The sequence below is a fragment of the Hylobates moloch genome, unplaced genomic scaffold (assembly GCF_009828535.3).
Source record: "Hylobates moloch isolate HMO894 unplaced genomic scaffold, HMol_V3 SCAFFOLD_15, whole genome shotgun sequence".
In the NCBI taxonomy this organism is placed as follows: domain Eukaryota; kingdom Metazoa; phylum Chordata; class Mammalia; order Primates; family Hylobatidae; genus Hylobates; species Hylobates moloch.
The window spans coordinates 43,333,677-43,355,858 of NW_026652290.1; the positions used below are offsets into that span (position 1 = coordinate 43,333,677).

Here is a 22,182-nt window from a genome sequence, read left to right on the forward strand (position 1 = left end):
AAATGTGATTCAAGTTGCTTACTGATTCAACAAGCTTCTCATTTATTAGGTGCCTACAAGGTCCATGGCAGCGGGTACTTGAAGGATTTAGATGAAGCAGGGACCAGAGTGCATGATGGAGAGCTGGTGCGTGAGTCAGAGGGAAGATCAATTAGGGAGGAGAGTCATGGCTGAAAATATAAAGCAGCGAGCCAGCAAACAAACCAGAACATTGGGCAGAAACCCCAGATGGACGGCTCAGGGGGCAGACTGTGGCCAGCCGCGTGCCAGTGGCCTGGCGTCTGCAGCCTGAGGTTCCCCTCCTCACTGCCACTAAACTCTGTATCCTTGCAGCTTCCTTGGCCACAATTGCCTCATTTCCAGAATGGCAGATATTCCTGCTCTGCCTAGTCTGTGAGGTCGTCAGGGGGAAAAAATGATGATGATAAAGGAATAAATGGTACAATTTGAGTGACAGCTCATTGTGAGTTCTTATTAGGAGGAGAGACGTGGCAATCTGCCTGCCTGACCTAGTATAGATGCTGCAAGGGATACTAAAGAAACAGAGACCTGGCCCTCGACTGAAAGAAGCATTTGGCTTTTTTGAAGACACAAGACATATATATACATGAAACAAATATGAACATCAAAAGACAACGCAATTGAGTATAACAGAGGGCAACAAGTACTGTTCGGAGTGTTCTTGGTGTTTTCTCCAAAATTCAGATCTAATTCTGTCATTTTAGGTTGAAGACTGACATTTCTCAAAGGAATGCGGTCCCCCTTTCATGAGGCTATGCCAAACAGTGGGAGACACAGTGATGCAGCAGTGGAGACAATTGGTCTTTAAACCTAGATGAGTACAAAGTTAGTCTCGGTAGAGCCCGGTAGCTGTGCAGCTCTGGGTATGTCCCTTAGCCTCTCTGAGCCTCATCTACAAGTTAGAGGTGATAACCTTTCTTATCTGTAAAGATTAAATGAGATAATACACGTGAAGTGGGAGTTAAACTGTAGGTATTCTGACAATGAAAGATGATTGCAAGATAATGGATGCCCTTAAACGCCCCCGTTAGAAATTTGGATTTTGTTTGAGAGGCAATAGGAGGTTATTGTAGATCCTTGAGAAAAAAAAAAAAAGTATGATTTAGTGATGTGTTGAAAGTGGGTACTTCAAACTGATTTCCTCAGCTGTGAAGTGCAGAAAAAATGACCCTGAAGCATACCAGGCAGTGGGCCTGTACTAAATGTATTATATTCGGCCCTTCTGTTAATGCTCCTGCTAGGAAGTTTCAGTGTGAATTTTCCCATGTGCAGCTGTGTTTTGGCTACAAACAGACTTCCATGTTCTCTCATATATGAGATGTGGGCTATAGAAGGCTCCGGATGGTAGCAGTGAGGGAGAACTAGTGTGAAACGCAGTGGCGGGGCCAGCGTGAGGGGTGTGTTCTGCCATGTGTGTGTGTGCCCTCTCCCAATATGTGCACCCTTTCTGCAAGAGGCCCCTTCAGCATCCATTCATATTTACTGTGTCCCATTTGTCTAGGGAAGCTGAGGCACAGGGAAAGGCACTGACTTGATGAGAGAAATGGGGGTTGGGGGAGACAAAATTAGAAGCCATTGATTTTTGCCACCAAATTAGCTTTCAGGCACTCTCAGCTAATCTCACGGGAGGTGAGGGATCCCCCTTGGCCGAGAAGCTGTTCCGTGTCCCACTGTCCTGCTTTCTCTGACCATGGGAGGGCATCTACCACCGCCACATGCACTGGGCATGTTCCATAGGTTTCCCGTGTTCCCTTTCTCTGGAGAAGCCAAATAAAGCGAGGTCACGATTTATGTAGAACTCAGAGGTACAAAAACGATCTGTCTTTCTACTCATTTGCATATTTCTCTGGAGCCCCTGGTTCTGTTGGTTCCCATGAAAACAAGCAAAGAAAAAAGTCACGTCAAAGACCAGAATCTGTGTCAGGGCCAGGGGGTCCCCTCTTCCCCACCTGCACTCCAGGATGGACTTCTGCATCCTCACAGCTCAGGGAAGGGGCCTTCATCCTCATTCTGGCCTTCACGGAAATTTTCTTGCTTCTCCAAGTCACCAGACACCCTGTGCCAGTCGGCCCTGAAGGGCAGTTGGTCCCATCTGGTTTGGGGCAGCCAGCAAGATGTCCATGGTCCCTGTCATAGCTCTGGTTGCCTGATCCCCACGCTCTGTGGCCAATTCCTCTTGGCCCCAGCCCCCTGTGGCCCATCAGAGGCTTCGCATTTCCCTGAGCTGTGCCCCGGACTCAGCCAGGGCCCCTGCGTCTGTGATACAGCCCTCTTGTTCCCCCTCTGAAATCCTCAATGCCTGGGGTGAGGCCAAGGGCCCTGAGTTCTGCTCTTAATACAGGCCTCGCTGTTGAAAAACAAACCTTGATACTTCAAAGGAACCTTTTCAAATTTATTATGTTAAACTGTTTTTTCTCTGGCACCAGACTCAATTTGCTCTAGACTTGAACCGATCAAGCTTGAAGTATGGAGCTAAGCAGTGTCTTCTTACTCTAGCCTGGTATCTGGTCTCTCCTGAAACAATGGATGCCACGAATTCGAAAGGTGGAAGGCCATAGGGAAGAAAAAAAACATCACCTTAGCCAAAATATTTTCCCCATTTCACTTAGAGTCACAAATTGAAAATACTCTGGCTAAAATTCTATTCTTCTCAGTACACCTGTTTTCTCTTAATTATCATAATGCTGGATAAATTGACTTTTTTTAGACATCAGCATTTACTCCCTGTAAAATTATTGGATTGGTCCTTAATTTTTTTTTCTTCTGAGACATGGATTCTTAGAGACACAACTGAAAACAACAGACCTCTTCTAGAAACAAAATGCATCTACACATTTCCCATCCATTTCAGGGCATTCCCTAGCCATCCCCACACCCTCAACCACAGAGCCAACCTGTGGGGCCACAGTTCAAAACCAATGACTTTCATGAGTTGCTGTAAGTTAGCAAAACTGCTTGCAGGAAAGCGTTCCATCTCACCTCCATGTCTGAAATATTTCTAGCAAAGTGTGATGGAAGCAGGTTGAGGTTAGACTGACCCAGTCAGGCTGCCAAAGATGCACAAATCCCTCTGAAATAGTTCTGGACGCAAAACAAGCCATCTTCCCAAGGTCATTGCTCCTACTACCAAATTGCTACAGACTACCTGCCTTCAACACATAAATCATGTGTTAATTGTTTGGGATTGTAGGTTCCACTTAGTCCCCTCTTCAAATCTCCACAAAGTTTTAAGTCTCACCAAAAAAACAAGTGATTTATGCTCAGGGCCTCTAAACTATTCTCTAAGTTTTGGGGCATTTCAAGTTTACATACGTACGTATAATTATAAAAAAAATTTATACTAACACTCAAAAGTACTAGGAAATGGGTTCTAATGAGGCACAATGCTTTCCTTATTTTTCCAAAGAGACTTGGAAGTGCTGCAAGGACATTTAGTGCCACGGGCCAGTAAGGACAGTATCATCCAGGCATCCTGAGTGCCACATGGGGCTGCGACACACACTTAATGCTTCCATTTTCCTTTTGCTTCCATCCCATTCGTTTTCTGCTCATATATTTAGAGGAGTAAGTCAAGATAAAAACAGCCAGGCCCCTTTAAAGTGAGCCTGTAATGAAAGATGTTTTGTTTGTCACCGGTTTTCTGCTTTCAGGCTGAACCGGCATCCTCTAACAAGTGGCAGCTGGATAAATGGCTAAACAAAGTTAATCCCCACAAGCCTCCTATTCTGATCCAAAATGAAAGCCACGGGCCAGAGAGCAATCAGTACTACAACCCGGTGAAAGAGGACGTCCAGGACTGTGGGAAAGTCCCCGACGTTTGCCAGCCCAGCCTGAGAGAGAAGGAGATCAAGAGCACTTGCAAGGAGGAGCAGAGGCCAAGGACAGCGAACAAGGCCCCTGGGAGTAAAGGCGTGAAGCAGAAGTCCCCGCCTGCGGCCGTGGCCGTGGCGGTGAGCGCAGCCGCCCCGCCACCCGCAGTGCCCTGTGCGCCCGCGGAGAACGTGCCCGCGCCTGCCCGGAGGTCCGGGGGCAAGAAGCCCACCAGGCGCACCGAGAGGACCTCAGCCGGGGACAGCGCCAACTGCCACCGGCCCGAGGAGCCCGCGGCCGCGGACGCGCTGGGGACGAGCGTGGTGGTTCCCCCAGAGCCCACCAAAACCAGGCCCTGTGGCAACAACAGAGCGAACCACCGCAAGGAGCTGCGCTCCTCTGTGACCTGCGAGAAGCGCCGCACGCGGGGGCTGAGCAGGATCGTCCCCAAATCCAAGGAGTTCATTGAGACAGAGTCGTCATCTTCGTCCTCCTCCTCGGACTCCGACCTGGAGTCTGAGCAGGAGGAGTACCCTCTGTCCAAAGCACAGACCGTGGCTGCCTCTGCCTCCTCCGGGAATGATCAGAGGCTGAAGGAGGCCGCTGCCAACGGGGGCAATGGTCCCAGGGCCGCTGTAGGCTCCATCAACGCCAGGACCACCAGTGACATCGCCAAGGAGCTGGAGGAGCAGTTCTACACACTGGTGCCCTTTGGCCGTAACGAACTTCTCTCCCCTCTAAAGGACAGTGACGAGATCAGGTCCCTCTGGGTAAAAATCGACCTGACCCTCCTGTCCAGGATCCCAGAACACCTGCCCCGGGAGCCAGGGGTCTTGAGTGCCCCTGCCGCCAAGGACTCTGAGAGCGCACCGCCCAGCCACACCTCGGACACACCTGCAGAAAAGGCTTTGCCAAAATCCAAGAGGAAACGCAAGGTAGGCCTGGGGCTGACTGGGGTGCGGGGGATGTGGAGGAGAAGGGGCTGTCTCTTAACTTGTGGGTACTTGGGTAGAGCACCCATAGGCTGCTGTTTGGGACCATAGGCTGCCGCAGGAGTTTTGTGTGTCCTTACCTAACACACACTTCTAGGGTACTTTCTATATCCAGACACTGTTGTAAGCACTTAACATCTAACTTGGCTGAGTCCTTAAAACTGCTCAGTGAGGGAAGTACCATTATTATCCCTTTTTTTTTTTTGAGAGGGAGTCTCGCTCTGTTGCCCAAGCAGGAGTACAATGGCACAATCTCGGCTCACTGCAACCTCTGCCTCCCAGGTTCAGGCGATTCTCCTACCTCAGCCTCCCAAGTATCTGGGATTACAGGCGTCCACCACCATGCCCAGCTAATTTTTTTGTATTTTTAGTAAAGACAGGGTTTCACCATGTTGGCCAGGCTGGTCTTGAACTCCTGACCTCAAGTGATCTGCCTGCCTCAGCCTCCCAAAATGCTGGGATTACAGGCATGAGCCACCATGCCCGGCCTATTATCCCTGTTTTGTAGTTACAGGTAATTAAGCCTTGTCCCACTGCATGTCAAAATAGGAAATATTTATCAAGTGTGTGCACACACAGCTGGATGCAGGGCCTGTGAGAAAGCTAAACACATGAGCACCCCCACTCTTTGCCAGGAGGAATGGGGTGACATTGATGGTGGGATCACTCATTGACCCAAGAGGCCAGTGGCCTCATGAAGTTCAAGGTTGTGGCAGGTGAAAATGAATACGGCAGACCCTGATGCAGCATCAGAACCAGCAGCTGTTGCTTCCGTTAGCATTGATCAAGGAGGGCTTCATGGTGGAGGGGCCCTGAAAACAGGGCTCTGTAGAGGAGGGATATTTGAATACGTCCAGGGTCAGGAATGGAAGCGATGAGTCCAGGGAGTGAGAAGGGCAGCAAAAGCAAGGACAGGGAGAGCTGGGGGGCATCTCTGGCAGCAGACACTGAACGTGTAGCCCATTTCGAAGGTTTTTGTGCAGAGGAATACCTTGATCATCCATTAAAGCCAATTTTGAGGATTTTTAACCCTTCCTGTTACTGTATCTTCAAAAGTAATTTTTATCACAGTGAAAAATGCAATGGGTAACAGACCAAGATTGCAATATGCATGGATGGCTCCAAATTTAGGACAAAGTTTTCAATAACAACAGCTCACAGGTATATAGGTCCCCATGACAGATGCTGCTCTAGGCACTTTATACATGTTAAATCATTTCATCCTTATAACTTTATGAGACAAATATTATTATCATACCCATTTTATGGAGAGGGAACAGAGGCTCAGAGAGCCTAAAGCAACTTGCCCAAGGTTACATAGGTCCTAAGGGGCTGAGCCAGAAATTAACCCAGGCTGTCCGGCTTCAGAGCGTCGCAATAAGAAATCAGTCTGAGGTTTGTATATTTTCCAGTTTTCTGAAGGCAGTCTAGTCTATCAATAGAAAAGTTAGACTGGACACAGGTTTCACAGCTATTTCGAATCCCTGATTGAGAAGGGGACTAAGGAGTACCGCTTGTTACCTTGTCCTGGCCACGATGAATATATTTCTTGCTTTGTAAGTGCGCATGGAGAAGGCACTCAGTCTCCTTTTTATGACAATCATCTTTGTAACTTAAGGGCACCTATGACCAAAGAAATTCATTCTAAAGTACCAGGCTGGGTATGGTGGCTCATGCCTCTAATCCTAGCACTTTGGGAGGCCGAGGTGGGCGGATTGCCTGAGCTCAGGAGTTCAAGACCAGCCTGGGCAACATGGTGAAATCCCATCTCTACTAAAATACAAAAAATTAGCCGGACATGATGGTGCACACCTGTAGTCCCAGCTACTCAGGCGGCCGAGACAGGAGAATCACTTGAACCTGCGAGGCGGAGGTTGCAGTGAGCCAAGATCATGCCACTGCACTCCAGCCTGGGCAACGGAGCAAGACTCCATCTCAAAGAAATAAATAAATAAAATAAAAAATAAAGTACCAAAGGATGTGTTTCTTCACATAATATTAATAACATTAAGTAATTTATCCCTATAAAGTAGAATTTGAAGCCCTTGCAAGAAAGTTCATGAAAAGAAATATCTTCAAGGGGTATCTTTTTGCTTTTCCTTGGTATGGATGCAAAGAAAAAAAAATTTTTTTTTTTTGAGACGGAGTTTCGCGCTTGTTGCCCGGGCTGGAGTGCAATGATGCTCCACCATCTTGGCTCACCACAACCTCTGCCTCCCAGGTTCAAGTGATTCTCCTGCCTCAGCCTCCCAAGTATCTCGGATTACAGGCATGTGCCACCATGCCTGGCTAATTTTGTATTTTTAGTAGAGACGGGGTTTCACCATGTTGGTCAGGCTGGTCTCGAACTCCCAACCTCAGGTGATCCGCCTGCCTCGGCCTCCTAAAGTGCTGGAATTACAGGCGTGAGCCACTGCACCTGGCCGGCAAAGATAATTTTATAAAGAAACCCCAACATAGTTTCCGCCCAGCGCTGGCCATTATTAGCTGGCAGTGGGCACCCTTAGTTGGTCCCCATTGCCCTGAGAGTGCTCACATATAATGGAAAGTGTGTGGATTTTCACACCAAAGTGTCCTGACCTCAAATCCTGTCTTTACCATTTACCTCCTGCAGGGCCAGCTTTTCATGGGCCCCATGCATGGGACCATACTGGTGTGCATCACCCAGGGCCCCTTGGAGTTGAATGCTTGTGGCTGCCATCTTAAAATTTTTCCTGTAATCTTTGAATTTGTGATGCTGCAAATTGATGGTACATGTGCAGGGGCATATGGAGCTTTGACTCACTGTGTTCTCACCTCCTGCCTGTTTCTGCAGGGCAGGTTCTGCCTATACTTCTGCCTCCTGGCACCCTGGGCCCTAGGCAGCCTCCCACTTCCTGTCCTAGTCCAGGGACCATTGCTGCCCTTGCCACAAGAAGGGGCCTAGGTGCAGGCATAGGAAGGATCTTGCCCGTCCCTCATCCAAGTAGTAAGACATTCCAAAGAGGGTCTTGCAGTCCCCTGGGGGTTGCCCATTTGCTGTGGGTTGTTGGAGAAATGCCTGACTACTCGGGCACCACAGGTAGGGCCTCTGATTGGCAGAAGGGGAATGCCCACACTGGTGGGCTGCACACATATACCTCGTCCAAGGGCAAACAGGGCCCTTGAGAGGCTACACGCGCCCCCCCAGGTATCCCCATGCCCAAAGAAGTACAATGTGTATAGCAAATACTGTAGACATCTCCATGGCAGAGACTGTGAAAGAAAGGAAAATGTTTTCTATTTGAGGGCTTTATAACATCACTCTTTTCCTGCGTTTTGAACAAGGGGTCCAGCATTTTCATTTTGCACCAGACCCAGAAAGTTATGTATGGTCCTTGGCCTCCTTGGTGACCTTAATCAGGTGACCTTACTTTCTCTGAACATCAGTTTCTCCATCTAGAAAATGCTGACATCGGGGCCAGCTGTGGTGGCTCACACCTATAATCACAGCACTTTGGGAGGCCAAGGTGGGCGGATCACAAGGTCAAGAGATGGAGACCATCCTGGCCAACGTGGTGAAACCCTGTCTCTACTAAAAATACAAAAATAGCTGGGCGTGGTGGCGCGTGCCTGTAATCCCAGCTACTCGGGAGGCTGAGGCAGGAGAATCGCTTGAACCCTGGAGGCAGAGGTTGCACTAAGCTGAGATCATGCCATTTTCATTGCAATCCAGCCTGGCAATAGAGCAAGACTCTGTCTCAAAAAAAAAAAAAATGCTGACATCTTTGCCGGGGTGTTGTCAGATTCACACAATATGTTCAAACAATGAAAGTCAGTAATACTTGGCAGCTCATTTTCTTCCCTACCTGCTATTCCTCCTGTTTTTCTCTACACACCCTGTCTTCCTTACTACTTGCTGGTGCTCAATCTTTGTTGAGTGTAGGAATCAATCAATCAATTAATCATCTGGGAATGAGTGTGGCTATTACCTCTGGGATGGATGGCTAAATGAATAGGCTGATGGAAATATACACATATGAAATATGCAGAGGTAGACATTGATAATATATAGACAGATTGGAAATACATAAAGCCATCCAGGCATACAGAGTTTACTAGAGAGATGTGCAGAAAGACGTACATAAAATTCCGTAATATTCTGTGTTTAAATAGTTGTATTACTTATGGCCATTTTTATTTTAACTTAAGAAACTTCATTTACAGTAAGCCTGACACCTGGCTGCACTCATAAAATCTAAAGAATCATTAAACAGAGACACAAGAGAAGTGAAAGAACATTCTTATAGTGCTCTTTACTTCGTATTCTGAGCATTAATACCCCAGTACTGGGTGCTGGAGATGGGACCCCATAGACCTGGCTGTCAAACTTGTGGAGTCTTGCCCTGCTGGAGCCCTGGATCTAAGGACTAAGAACTCGGAGCTTTCGTTTGGGCCCTCCTTGGGGGCCCTATTACAGTGTGGGCATCTGGGAGCCCCTGTGGCAGAAGCTGTGTGGCAAAATCCCAGCCAGAGCGAGAAGGTCGGAGTCTTTCTGTCTTTGGTGTTGGCGCTTGTCTCCTGGAAAACAATGCAGACAGCCCTGAGGATACCATACTAGGTTCCTGTTAGCTTATGGAAAATGGTACTTTCTGAATATATTTGTGTTGCACCTTAACACATATCTAAAGTTAAACACAGGCTGGCCTGATAGCTGACACCTGTAATCCCAGCACTTTGGGAGGCCAAGGTGGGAGGATCACTTGAGCCCAGGAGTTTGAGATCAGCCTGAGCAACATGGGAAAGCCCCGTCTCTACAAAAAATACAAAAAATTAGCCAGGCATGATGGCACATACTTGCATTCCCAGCTACTTGGAAGACTGAGGCGGGAGGATGACCTGAGCCTGGAAGGTCGAGGCTGCAGTGAGCCATGATCGCACCACTGCACTCCAGCCTGGGTGACAGAGCAAGACTCTGTCTCTAAATAAATAAATTAAATTAAACCCAATCATGGCAACAAGGATCCAGTCAAAGTACTGTTTTAGAAAAAGGTACTTTATGGATTCTAAGATGTCATGGGATAGTAATTGAAAACTAGAATTAAGGCACCAAGAGATAATAGCTTCTGCTTGCAGTTCACAAAAGGCAATAATTTTTTTTTTTTTTTTTTTGAGACGGAGTCTCACTCTGTCACCAGGCTGGAGTGCAGCGGCATGATCTCCGCTCACTGCAATCTCTGCCTCCCAGGTTCGCCTCCCAGGTTCAAGTGATTCTCCTGCCTCAGCCTCCCAAGTAGCTGGGACTACAGGCGCGCACCACCACACCTGGCTAATTTTTTGTATTTTAGCAGAGATGGGGTTTCACCATGTTGGCCAGGATGGTGTCCATCTCCTGACCTCGTGATTCGCCTGCCTCAACCTCCCAAAGTGCTGGGATTACAGGCATGAGCCACGGTGCCTGGCCAAGGCAAGAATTTTTAAAACAGAAAAGTCCAAGCTTGCCACTGCCCTTATGGCGTGAATCCCAGAGAACACACACTTGCTGTACTTTATTCTGATACCAAGAAATGCCAAGGTGAGTGCTGCTGGAGCTGCAGTGGGAACTCAGACCAGTTGCAGGGCTAAATCCTAGGCCAGTTGATGGCAGAGCAGCTTTCAGAATTCAAAATGTTGAATCCTGGCGTCATGCCTCTCCTCTCCATCAGCTGTCAATTGTAGAACTGACAGATTTCATCCTTGCTTGTTGAGGAGCTAATGGGGAAGCTATGGCAGGGGCACAGCTGTTCAGGCTGCGCTTCGGGGAAGCCAGGTGAGTGGGGCTCCCAGGAGGCCTCGCTCTGTGGAAGTCGGTGCCTGGGAACTCATAATACCTCTTGAAATCCAGTGCTGATTGACTTTAGTTTATTCCCATACAGTGTGACAACGAAGACGACTACAGGGAGATCAAGAAGGCCCAGGGAGAGAAAGACAGCTCTTCAAGACTGGCCACCTCCACCACTAATACTTTGTCTGCAAACCACTGCAACATGAACATCAACAGGTACGTGCATTCCCTCCAAAGTGGAAGTGAGCTGGAGAGATCTCTGGGTCTGAAAGTCACCTGCTATGTTGGAGGAGGGTCAGGCTTTTTGAGGACTACTCTGGTCAAGGTCTGCAGACTTGCTTCCCTCCTTTAACCCAAGTCTTATCATTATGGCTGCACATGTGCCACACATTATAGCTCCAGATACTCATGCAGGGTACTTCTCCATAACCAAAGACCAGATACTAGTTACACACAGCTCTGCACTCCCCAAGACATGCCCTTCCCCCAAAAAAACTTAATAACTGAATTTCTAATCAATATTTTAATGGTAACCACTAAACTCATAACAACACTAAGCTTATTAGACAGATGAAGAAATACACACTTCAAGCTGAATCTCCATGTGCAGCACCTAAAGCAATTAATTGGATATAGACTAAAATTGTGGCCTTAGAAGGGTCTGTGTTCCCAAAGTTAAATGGCCACCCTGACACTCCTCTCAAGAGGTTCCAGATGGACCCACCCAGCACTGACTCCCCTCTGTGATGAATGGCTTACAAGCAAGGCAAGATCTCAGGTATTTATTAGAAACGAGTAGCTTATCATCAGTTGTAGAAGCTCTTTCCATTTTGAAATACCACAGCACGGAAACCACTTTTCCTCTCTAAGACACTCCTTACCCTTCCTAACCGTATACATAGAATTTTAAAGGGAGATGAATGTCTCAGCACAACACAAAAATGTAAACTGAAAGGTTAGGAAAAGATGTAGAGCAGTGCTAAAACTTGGCGAGGGAACTGGAGAGCGAGGGTGCACACACACAGGCCCACTGCAGCGCCGGAATCACCTTGGAAGGCGAGGGCTCCTGTGGGTCTGAGCAGGAGGAAGGGCTGCCCCTGCATGCTGCCCACTCCTCGGTCCTCTCTGCAGGGTGGATTCCAGCCCAAAATATTGGGAAAGGGGAAATAGGGAAAATGTAGTCCCCAAATATTTTTAAATATGTGATATCATTTAGTGCTTGTTAATGCATTAAATAACCTTTCTAGCTGATCTGGTGGCTTCCATAATTTCTAAGCAGTGAGGAATATAAACCATATGTCTGCACAACTGCAATATGATATGAAAATAGCTGTGATTTGGCCGGGTGCGGTGGCTTATGCCTGTAATCCCAGCACTTTGGGAGGCTGAGGCAGGCGGATCACAAGGTCAGGGGCTCAAGATCAGCCTGGCCAATATGGTGAAACCCCGTATCTACTAAAAATATAAAAAAATTAGCTGGGTGTGGTGGCACACTCCTGTAGTCCCAGCTACTTGGGAGGCTGAGGCCGGAGAATTGCTCAAACCCGGGAGGCGGAGGTTGCAGAGGGCTGAGATTGCGCCATGGCACTCCAGCCTGGGCGACAGAGAGGCTCCATCTCAAAAAAGAAAAGAAAAAGAAAATAGCTGTGATTTATACCAGTGACACAGTCACAGGTGTTGTACTACTGCTCCTGCTAAACCATGACTCTGGTTTCATACCTTTACTCATAGTTCAAGGAAATGTTCTGTTACAGTGAGAGGTTAGTGAAAATGAAGAGGTCACTTCTCCATTCAAGTTCTTGGACCCCAGGTTAAAAAACTCTTGCTCTAGAGACTTAGCCTGGCAGAGCCTCCTAGTTCTGATGGTTTTGTTGCTGTTAAGTGGTGACACAGTGCGTATAAAATGCTTAGAGTACATTCTGGGAAAGGCGGTGTGTGTACCTCTGGAATTGTGATTACTACTATCAAGTTTTACCAGTGCTGTACAGCAGTCCCGGAGAAGGGGATTGCCAATTTCAAAGAAGAGCTCCAAAGAAAGTTTCTTTGGTCAACTTGAATATATATATATATAAACTTGCAGTGATGAAAAACGGGCAATCATGATATCCATGATAATATTTAATGTCACAGTTTTGTTTTCCGTGCACTGTAAAAATCACGAAGTATGTCAAATAATAGAGACTGAGGAAAAGGTCTTTCTTCACTCACATTTCGAGAAACAATTACAATCACACTATTCACATTATCTTCAGCATCAGCATCTTTGCCATCACTAGATGAGCAACTTTTGATTCTCCCAAAGCACTTTTCCGTGATACAGCCTCTATGTTGTTAGACACACAGTGCTTTTGGAACAGTGCTTTTCACCAGAAATTCTATCCCCACATGTATCCATTTGCATAACATTCAGAACCTTGGTTTTGTCATTTGTTCTAGAGGTCTGTGTTGGTAATTTCTCCACTAAGGAAATTGCTTTTCAAAGTGACTTTATGGCTTGTTTGTGGTGATAACCAACACGTGCAATTAAGAGATCCCAACCCCAAGAATAATGAGTAAATCTTTGTTAGATGGCTTTACCATTTTTAGCTGACTCTACCAGGTGACCTCTATAAGTATCCTAAATTAGCGATGACTGAGTTTATTTCAAACTAGTCTGTCTTCCCCAAACACTACTTTAAGTAATAGAGCCCTAACAATATAATATACATTGCAAACTCAGATATAAGTGAATCCCTCTTCACTGATGGTTGATTTTGGAGAACGTTATATTCAAGCACAGACAGTAGTTTTGAAGGTAAAATAAGGAGTTAGGAATCAGAAACTATAACTTCTACTCACCGTTTTTATTTATTATTTTATTTATTTATTTATTTTGGAGACGGAGTCTTATTCTGTCGCCCAGGCTGGAGCGCAGTGGTGCAATCTCGCCTCACTGCAACATCCACATCCCCCAAGCGATTCTTCTGCCTCAGCCTCCTGAGTAGCTGGGATTACAGGCATGCACCACCACACCCGGTTAATTTTTGTATTTTTAGCGGAGACGGGGTTTCACCATATTGGCCAGGCTGGTCTCGAACTCCCGACCTCAAGTGATCTGCCCACCTTGGCCTCCCAAAGCGCTGGGATTACAGGTGTGAGCCACCACACCCGGCTTCCTACTCACTGTTTTTATATTCTAGGTTTAATCTGATCAATCCCTGGCTAAGTCATAAACTCAGATATTAAGAATTGGCTTCACATATTGCAGGTTGTTCTCCGGTTTTATTATTTTCTATATTACATTTAGTACAAGCTCAGATGAGATAGCAAAAGTCTTTTTAGAAATGTAAAATACAGACTGGGCGCAGTGGCTCACGCCTGTAATCCCAGCACTTTAGGAGGCCGAGTCGGGTGGATCACCTGAGGTTAGAAGTTCAAGACCAGCCTGGCTGACATGGTGAAACCCCATCTCTACTAAAAATACAAAAAGTAGCCGGATGTGAGGGCAGGCACCTGTAATCCCAGCTACTCGGGAGTCCTCGGGAGGCTGAGGCAGGAAAATCACTTGAACCCAGGAGGCAGAGGTTGCAGTGAGCCAAGATTGTGCCATTGCACTCCAGCCTGGGTGACAAGAGCGAAACTCCATCTCAAAAAATACAAAATAAAAAGAAGTATAGAAGTTGGCTGGGCACGATGGCTCATGTCTGTAATCACAGCACTTTGGGAGGCTGAGGCACCTTGAATCCAGGAGTTCGAGACCAGCTTGGGCAACATGGTGAAACCCCATCTCTACAAAAAGTATGAAAAATTAGCCCGGTGTGGTGATGCCTACCTGTAGTCCCTGCTACTCAGGAGGCTGAGGTGGGAGGATTTCCCAGGAGGTTAGGGCTACAGTGAGCCAAGATCCCGCCACTGCTCTCCAGCCTGGGCAGCAGAGCCAGAGCCTGTCTCAAAAAAAGACAGAAATGTAGAATTCATTTATTGTTGTTGATTGACTTTCCCACTGCTTGCTCCTTATGCTTGTTGGGAAAACAGTAAGTTGTTTGTTGGGTATTTTGAGATCCTTGGATAAAGGACTTGGAAAATGAAAGTGTTATTAGTCTTAGTCATGTACTTTGGTGCTGGCTCCAGAATTACTATTCATCCTGATGGGAAGAGAAAAGAAACAGTGAGTGAGATTTGCGTATTGTTTGTTATGATCCTAATGCCATTAACTTGTTTCCTGGTATAATAATTCCCAATAAGCTTCTCCTACCAACAGGTCCCAGTTGGGTGGTTTGGGTCATATGAAAACATTTACCTTTCCCTGTGCTGACTGTAACATTCCATTACTGTAATTTCTTCTTTCAGTGTGGCAATACCAATAAATAAAAATGAAAAAATGCTTCGGTCACCCATCTCACCCCTCTCCGATGCATCTAAACACAAATACACCAGCGAGGACTTAACTTCTTCCAGCCGACCTAATGGCAACAGTTTGTTTACTTCAGGCTCTTCCAGCAAAAAGCCTAAGGCCGACAGCCAGCTGCAGCCTCACAGCGGAGACCTCACGGTTTGTTGACGCTCTTCCTTTCCCAATTGAAACCAAAATGAAATTGAGCACCCCCAAGCTCTGTCTCTAACCTAGCACAGTCTAAACACATGCTTGAGGTCCCTTGAGAATTCCTGAATGCCTCCCGCTTCTAGGAAGACCCAGCAGAGGACAGCCCCCTTCACTCTCCCAACAGAGAGCAGGGAAGAAAAACCCTGAGGGAGACTTCTAACGCTCTGTTGCTTAGGCAGGATTTTATATTTCCTTCTGAAAAGAAAAGACCTCAAAGTAATACCATCCGGGGACAAAGTAAATTAGGAGTTTGAACCAACCAATCTTTCTGTTGGGAAAAATTTCTTACCCCAGGGCAGAGTTAAATCTGGGATTGAAACCCCACTGGGATTGAAAGCTACAGGGCCCCCAATCTGCCCTTATTGGCCAGTGTCGTGGCCACAGTGGGGGACCCCCACCACCACCCCTTTTCCAGTGATCTTGGGTGATTCCAGCACGCCCCAGGGGAAGAGCAGGGGATTTGGGTTCACAATCTGACCTCACCTCTTAGCTACAGTGGGATCTTGGGCCAGCTGCTTAATCTCTCTGCTCCTGTTTCTTTACCTGCAAAATGGTAGTGATAAGACTTGAAAGAGACAATATCATGAAAAGACCCTGACCGGGCATGGTGGCTCATTCCTGTAATCCCAGCACTTTGGGAGGCTGCGGCGGGCGGATCACCTGAGGTCAGGAGTTCAAGACCAGCCTGGCCAATATGGTGAAACCCCATCTATACTAAAAATACAAAAATTAGCCTAGCGTGGTGGCAGGTGCCTGTAGTACCAGCTGCTCGGGAGGCTGAGGTAGTAGAATTGCTTGAACCTGGGAGGCGGAGGTTGCAGTGAGCTGAGATCACACCACTGCACTCCAGCCTGGGCGACAGAGCAAGACTCTGTCTCAAAAAAAAAAAACAAAAACAAAAAACTCTAACACCTAGGGACGCCTATGCAACTAACACTACGTGTTAGTTCCTCTCACTGCCATGCCGGCCTCTAACAGCCAGTGGCCCTGGACCACTCATCCTTTCAGGAACATTAGTTACTTCCAAACCCTCCCCTGTGGTAGTCACTGTGCCTATCAAAACCAGCTGGGTGGCCAGGCGTGGTGGCACGTGCCTGTAATCTCAGCTACTCAGGAGGCTGAAGCAGGAGAATCGCTTGAACCTGGGAGGTGGAGGTTAAACAGTGAGCCGAGATCACACCACTGCACTCCAGCCTGGGTGACAGAGCGAGACTCTGTCTCAAAAAAAAAAAAAAACAAAAAAGAACAGGACTCTGCAAAGAAAGATGAGGGAGGGAGCAGTGTGTAACACTTTATCCCATGAATTAAAGATTATTAAAAGTTGCTGGAAGTTCCCACGAGAGCCTAAATCTCACAGCATCCTCAGGAAATGAACCTTTTTTGTGCACCCTCACTTGAGAGCAGTGGTCTTTAATTCTAGACTGAAAGAATTGGGGAAGACCTATATTAGAAAAACATGGAACAAAAAGCCACCAACTCAAGTTTTTTTATTTCCGTCTATATCCTTATATCATGAGCAACTATGATACACAGAGAACTATAAACCAATTGTAGATTTTATTTAGTTATTTTTCACCAAACAGGAGCTCATTCAGTAAGTACTTATTACATGCTGGGCACTGTGCTGAGCACCAGAGAGATGCAATAACAATCCAGCGGATTCCATTTGTGCCCTCATGAAGCTTACAGTTAGCTGGGGAGAGAGCCTTATACAGGGGATCACACACATCCATGATTTACCAGCAATGGTTTCAGTGCTAAAAAGGGAACTCACAAAGAACTAGGAGCTCTTATAACAAAGCAACTTGAATTAGTCCTAGGAGTGGCAAACTTTCTGCGAAGCAGGTTTTTTTTTTTTTTTTCTGAGACGGAGTCTCGCTCTGTCGCCCAGACTGGAGTGCAGCGGTGTGACCTTGGCTCACTGCAAGCTCCACCTCCTGGGTTCACGCCATTCTCCTGCCTCAGCCTCCAGAGTAGCTGGGACTACAGACACCTGCCACCACGCCTGCGGCTAATTTTTTGTATTTTTTTTAGTAGAGACGGGTTTTCACCGTGTTAGCCAGGATGGTCTTGATCTCCTGACCTCGTGATCTGCCCGCCTCAGCCTCCCAAAGTGCTGGGATTACAGGCATGAGCCACCGCGCCCGGCCTCTGTGAAGCAGGTTTTGACATTTTGGACTGAGTAATTACTTGTGGTGGGGCTGTCCTGTGCAAGGTAGGATGTTTGGCAGCATCCGTGGCCTCCATCCAGTAGATGCTATGAGCACCCACACGCAGTGGTGACAACTAAAAATGTCTCCAGGCATTGTCAACTTGCCCCCAGTTGAGAACTGCTGCTGTAAAGAGTCAGATAAATAATTTAAGGGTTTATGGGCTGCACGGTCTCCATCCCATAGCAGGAAAGCAGACAGTAGATAAATACATAGGCAGGATTGGTTTCCAATAAAACTTTATTTACAAAAAAGGGCCAAGTTTGACTCCCTGGCCATAGATGGCTGACCCCTGATGCAAGATCTCTAAAAGGCAAGTCGCCATATAGTAAGAGGCAAAGAGCATTACAGGCAGAGGAAGCAGCAAGTGCAGAGGTCCCGAGAAAGAACTGGACACAAGCCCATGAGTCTGGGGAACAGAGGCCACAGGCAAAGAATGGCTGAGGGGCCACTTGGCTGGGATCACTCCTTTTACCAAGAGCAAGCAGAGGCCACTGGAGGAGTTTAAGAACAATTTTAAAATGTTGACATCTGAGCTTCCTGGTCTTCTATGACAGTGGACTCTAACCCTTACAGTGCTACAAGTAAAAGCAGTCCATATTTAAAGAAGCATTTGTATACACTCAATTTAATTACTTCAGAGAAACCATTTGCATTTCCTAACCACCGACATTGTTTTATGATCCATGTGTTTAACACACAATAGGTGCCATGTAAATGTTTGTATCCCAAGTAATGTGATTTTTAAAACTTTTCCACAGACTAATGTGTTCCATATATATATATATATATATATATATATATATATATATACACACACACACACTCACACATATATTTGAGATGGAGTTTTGTTCTTGTTGTCCAGGCTGGAGTGCAATAGTGCAGTCTTGGCTCACTGCAACCTCCACCTCCCAGGTTCAAACGATTCTCATGCCTCAGCCTCCCAAGTAGCTGGGATTACAGGCACCTGCCACCACACCTGGCTAAATTTTGTATTTTTAGTAGAGACAGGGTTTTGCCATGTTGGCCAGGCTGGTCTTGAACTCCTGACCTCAGGTGATCTGCCTGCCTTGGCCTCCCAAAGTGCTGGGATTACAGGTGTGAGCCACCATGCCTGGCCTAGAATTTATTTTTTTATTTTTATTTTTTTGAGATGGAGTCTCACTCTTGTTGCCCAGGCTGGAGTGCAATGGCATGGTCTCGGCTCACCACAACCTCTGCCTCCCGAGTTCAAGTGATTCTCCTGCCTCAGCCTCCTGAGTAGCTGGGATTACAGGCATGTGCCACCACGTCTGGCTAATTTTGTATTTTTAGTAGAGATGGTGTTTCACCATGTTGGTCAGTCCTGGTCTCGAACTCCCGACCTCAGGTGATCTGCCTGCCTCAGCCTCCCAAAGTGCTGGGATTACAGGTGTGAGCCACCGTGCCCGGCTGAATTTATTTTTTAAGTAATTCCTAGTGATTCCTGTTGACTCCTTCTGGTCTTCACAGACAGCCCGAGAATCAGCAAACCTATGAGATGAGTGACTGGTTGACTGTTGAGATGAGTGAATGGTTCTGAAAGCATGGTTCCAGGATCGCGGGTGATTACAGCATCTGCATCACCGGGAACCAGATGGAAAGGCAGATTCTAGGTCCCCACCCCAGCCCTGCTGAATCCCAGACTCTCAGGGTGGGGCCTGGCAATCTGTGTTTTCACCAGCCCCCTGGAGGATGCTGATGAAAACTGAACTGGCCAGCCTCCAGTCTAGTGGACTGGGAAAAGTAGACGTCTAAACCCTAACCCCTGGCGTCCACCACAGTCACTGAGTGTGGGCCAGTTGCTGAACCTCACCAAGCCTGTTTCTGGATCTGTGGAAGTGGGTGTCATGACTTCCCTTTTGATAGTGTCATGAGAATGACAGTTGAGAATACAGGAAGAAGCCCTCAGCAGATACCTAGAATGCATGTATTTCTTTATTGAGACAAAATCACCATCAATTCTAATACAGTGCACAAAGATGTTCTGTAGAGCCAAAGATACTCTATGTATGTATGTATGTGATGGGCTGCTCGCTTTACCAGGTGGCCAATTTCTCAAAGATGTATGTTGTTTGTTGTTTAGAAAGCAGCTCACAACAATTCCGAAAACATTCCCCTCCACAAGTCACGGCTGCAGACGGAGCCGTGGTCTCCAGGCTCCAACGGCCACAGGGACTGCAAGAGGCAGAAACTTGTCTTCGATGATATGTAAGTTCAGACTCTTTCAAATGTGTTGAGGGGCAAGACAGAACAGAAGTGCTGAGGTGGAAGGGGCGTGGGCACCTTGGCATGGCCACCTTCAGCTACAGTGCGGCCTTTTTTTCCCGTGGGACTTGGTCATTTAAATGTCCCTCTTGAATGGAATTGGAGCCTTAATTTTGAGTGCGTGCCTGAGTCCTGGTGGGGTTTTGGGGTAGACGGAATAATCAGTGCTAATGGGGTTGGATCCAGGACATCAAAAAACAAAGGCAAATATCATTAATGAGTCTTACACTTCTAAGCGCTTGTACTTGGGCTGTTGGCGGTTTTATGCTACTAGAAAGAGAGGCATTGTTGTTTTTGTAAATTGTAATAGGCAATGAATAATAGTGATTTACTCCTGAAAGCTTTTTTCCTCCAACTGCTGTATTCTTTATAATAGTATAAATGATTCTTATATAGGAAAAAAAAATGCCATCATCCTTCACCCAATTCTAGCACTTTCAGTTTCACCCAAGTATAACTTCCATTCCCAGCATCATTTTAAAAGGAGGAAAAACAAGAGAAGATGAATAAAAACAACATCCTGGAATCCTCTCAAGAGGATGAAAATGACAAATCAGAAATTATAAAATGATGCTGAAAATTATTTTGGCTCGTAGGGAAAATGTATGTGTCAAGGACAAGCCTGGAAGGCAGAAGATACTCAGTTTGAATCCTCTTTTCAGCTTTAGCAGTCCTACGGGCGTCAAATATATGGCTGGGTGAGGCAGGAAAAATTCAGCCCCAGGGTGGAGCAGCAGCAGAAATAGGCGCCACTGCCCTCTGAGGGCTTCCAGTCCAGCTGAGGAGCAGACTACAAACCACTAACCCCACTGGACGTTGGAAAATAAAATGGCTGTACACGTCCGAGAGTCCCAGTGACAAATGCCACAGCTCCCTCGGCGGGGCCCTCCCAGGATCCATTAAATGCCGTCTCCTAAGGGGTGTGATGTGGAGCGCAGAAAGCACAGGCAGGGGTGGCTACTCCAGCCTCATCGTCCGCCCCCGCTCCTCTGTCCCTAACTGCCACCTGGAGTCTCGGCATGATCTATTTATTCACCTCTGTACACTTCCCTGGGAAATTTAAAACACTAAGTTGTAGTCTTCAAGTACTGCATGGACTCCCGTAAGCTAATTAGGGCACAGGGTTTTGGGGGTGAAAGCCAAATCCACATTTGTTGTTTGTTTTGTTAAATGAACACATTCCAAGGTAACTGGGTTTAGGAAAGCTTGAGGGCAGCCCAGGAGGGCGTGTGTTTCTTCTCTTCCTGTGGTGGCAGCTGCGTCCCACCCCACGCACACTCCTGGCCCTCACCATCCCCCTTCCTCTCACTGTCTGCATCGCCTTTGCCAACCAGCCAGGGAGGTAGGTGGTGATTAATCCCCAGGGAGGGCATGGAGTGGGAGTATAGTCAGGTGGCCAGCTACATTTATAATTAGGGTTCAGTGATATAAATTGTTCATGTGAACTTCAGCCATTTGTAAAAAGAAGAGATTAGAATTGTATATAAGGATAACATAGAAATTTGCATTTGGAAGTCATAACCCAACAACATGATCAAACAGAAGGAGCATTAGACCCTGAGGTACTCACACCACCACATACTTGCAGTGGGTGGTTTTGAGAGCATGGTATATACACACAAAATACAAACACATATGTCATATTAAAATGCAAGGAATTTTCCAGTGTACGAAGCAGAAAGCTAGGTCAGAAACAGCAACAACTAAATGTTTGTACTTTGATCTACAGGTACTTGGACTTTTTTTTTTTTTTGAGACAGGTTCTTGCCCTGTCGCCCAGGCTAGAGTGCAGTGGTATGAGCATGGCTCAGTGCAGCCTCAAACTCCTGGGCTTATGCTATCTTCCTGCCTCAGCCTCCTGAGTAGCTGGGTCTACAGGTGCATGCTACCACACCCAGTTAATTTTTTTTTTTTTTTTTTTTTTTTGTAGAAAAAGTGTCTCAAGGCCGGGCGCAGTGGCTCACACCTGTAATCCCAGCACTTTGGGAGACTGGGGCGGGTGAATCACGAGGTCAGGAGTTCAAGACCAGCCTGGCCAAGATGGTGAAATCCCATCTCTATTAAAAATACAACAGTTAGCCAGGCATGGTCGCAGGCACCTGTAATCCCAACTACTCCGGAGGCTGGGGCAGAGAATTTGCCTGAACCTTCGAGGCAGAGGTTGCAGTAAGCTGAGATCCTGCTACCACACTCCAGCCTGGGCAACAGAAAGACTCTGTCTCAAAAAAAAAAAATAAATAAATAAATAAAAAATAGTGTCTCGCTATGTTGCCCAGGCTGGTCTTGAACTCCTGGCCTCAAGCAACCCTCCTACCCCAGCCTCCCAAAGTGCTGGGATTATAGGCGTGAGCCACCATGGCTGGCAGCCCTTGGGCTTTTTATAAGAGGAAATTTTTCTCAATCTGCTATGGCTGAAACTAATATAATTTTGTCACTATCGGTGTCAACAAAGAGGCTGTTATCATTTGTTCTTCCCATTAGCAATATGTATAATTT

General features: G+C 46.8%; 1 protein-coding gene across 5 annotated transcripts in view; it reads left to right on the forward strand.

Moving 5' to 3' along the window:
• The window catches only part of AFF3 (ALF transcription elongation factor 3), a 611,721-nt gene that overhangs the window by 556,930 nt on the left and 32,609 nt on the right, over positions 1 to 22,182 (forward strand). For all 5 annotated transcript variants that reach the window (XM_058429074.1, XM_032176529.2, XM_032176532.2 and 2 more), the window contains 4 exons: positions 3,672 to 4,766; positions 10,697 to 10,821; positions 14,935 to 15,136; positions 19,505 to 19,629. In XM_058429074.1, coding sequence (XP_058285057.1) covers positions 3,672 to 4,766; positions 10,697 to 10,821; positions 14,935 to 15,136; positions 19,505 to 19,629 — 1,547 coding nt within the window. The remainder of the gene's footprint in view (positions 1 to 3,671; positions 4,767 to 10,696; positions 10,822 to 14,934; positions 15,137 to 19,504; positions 19,630 to 22,182) is intronic.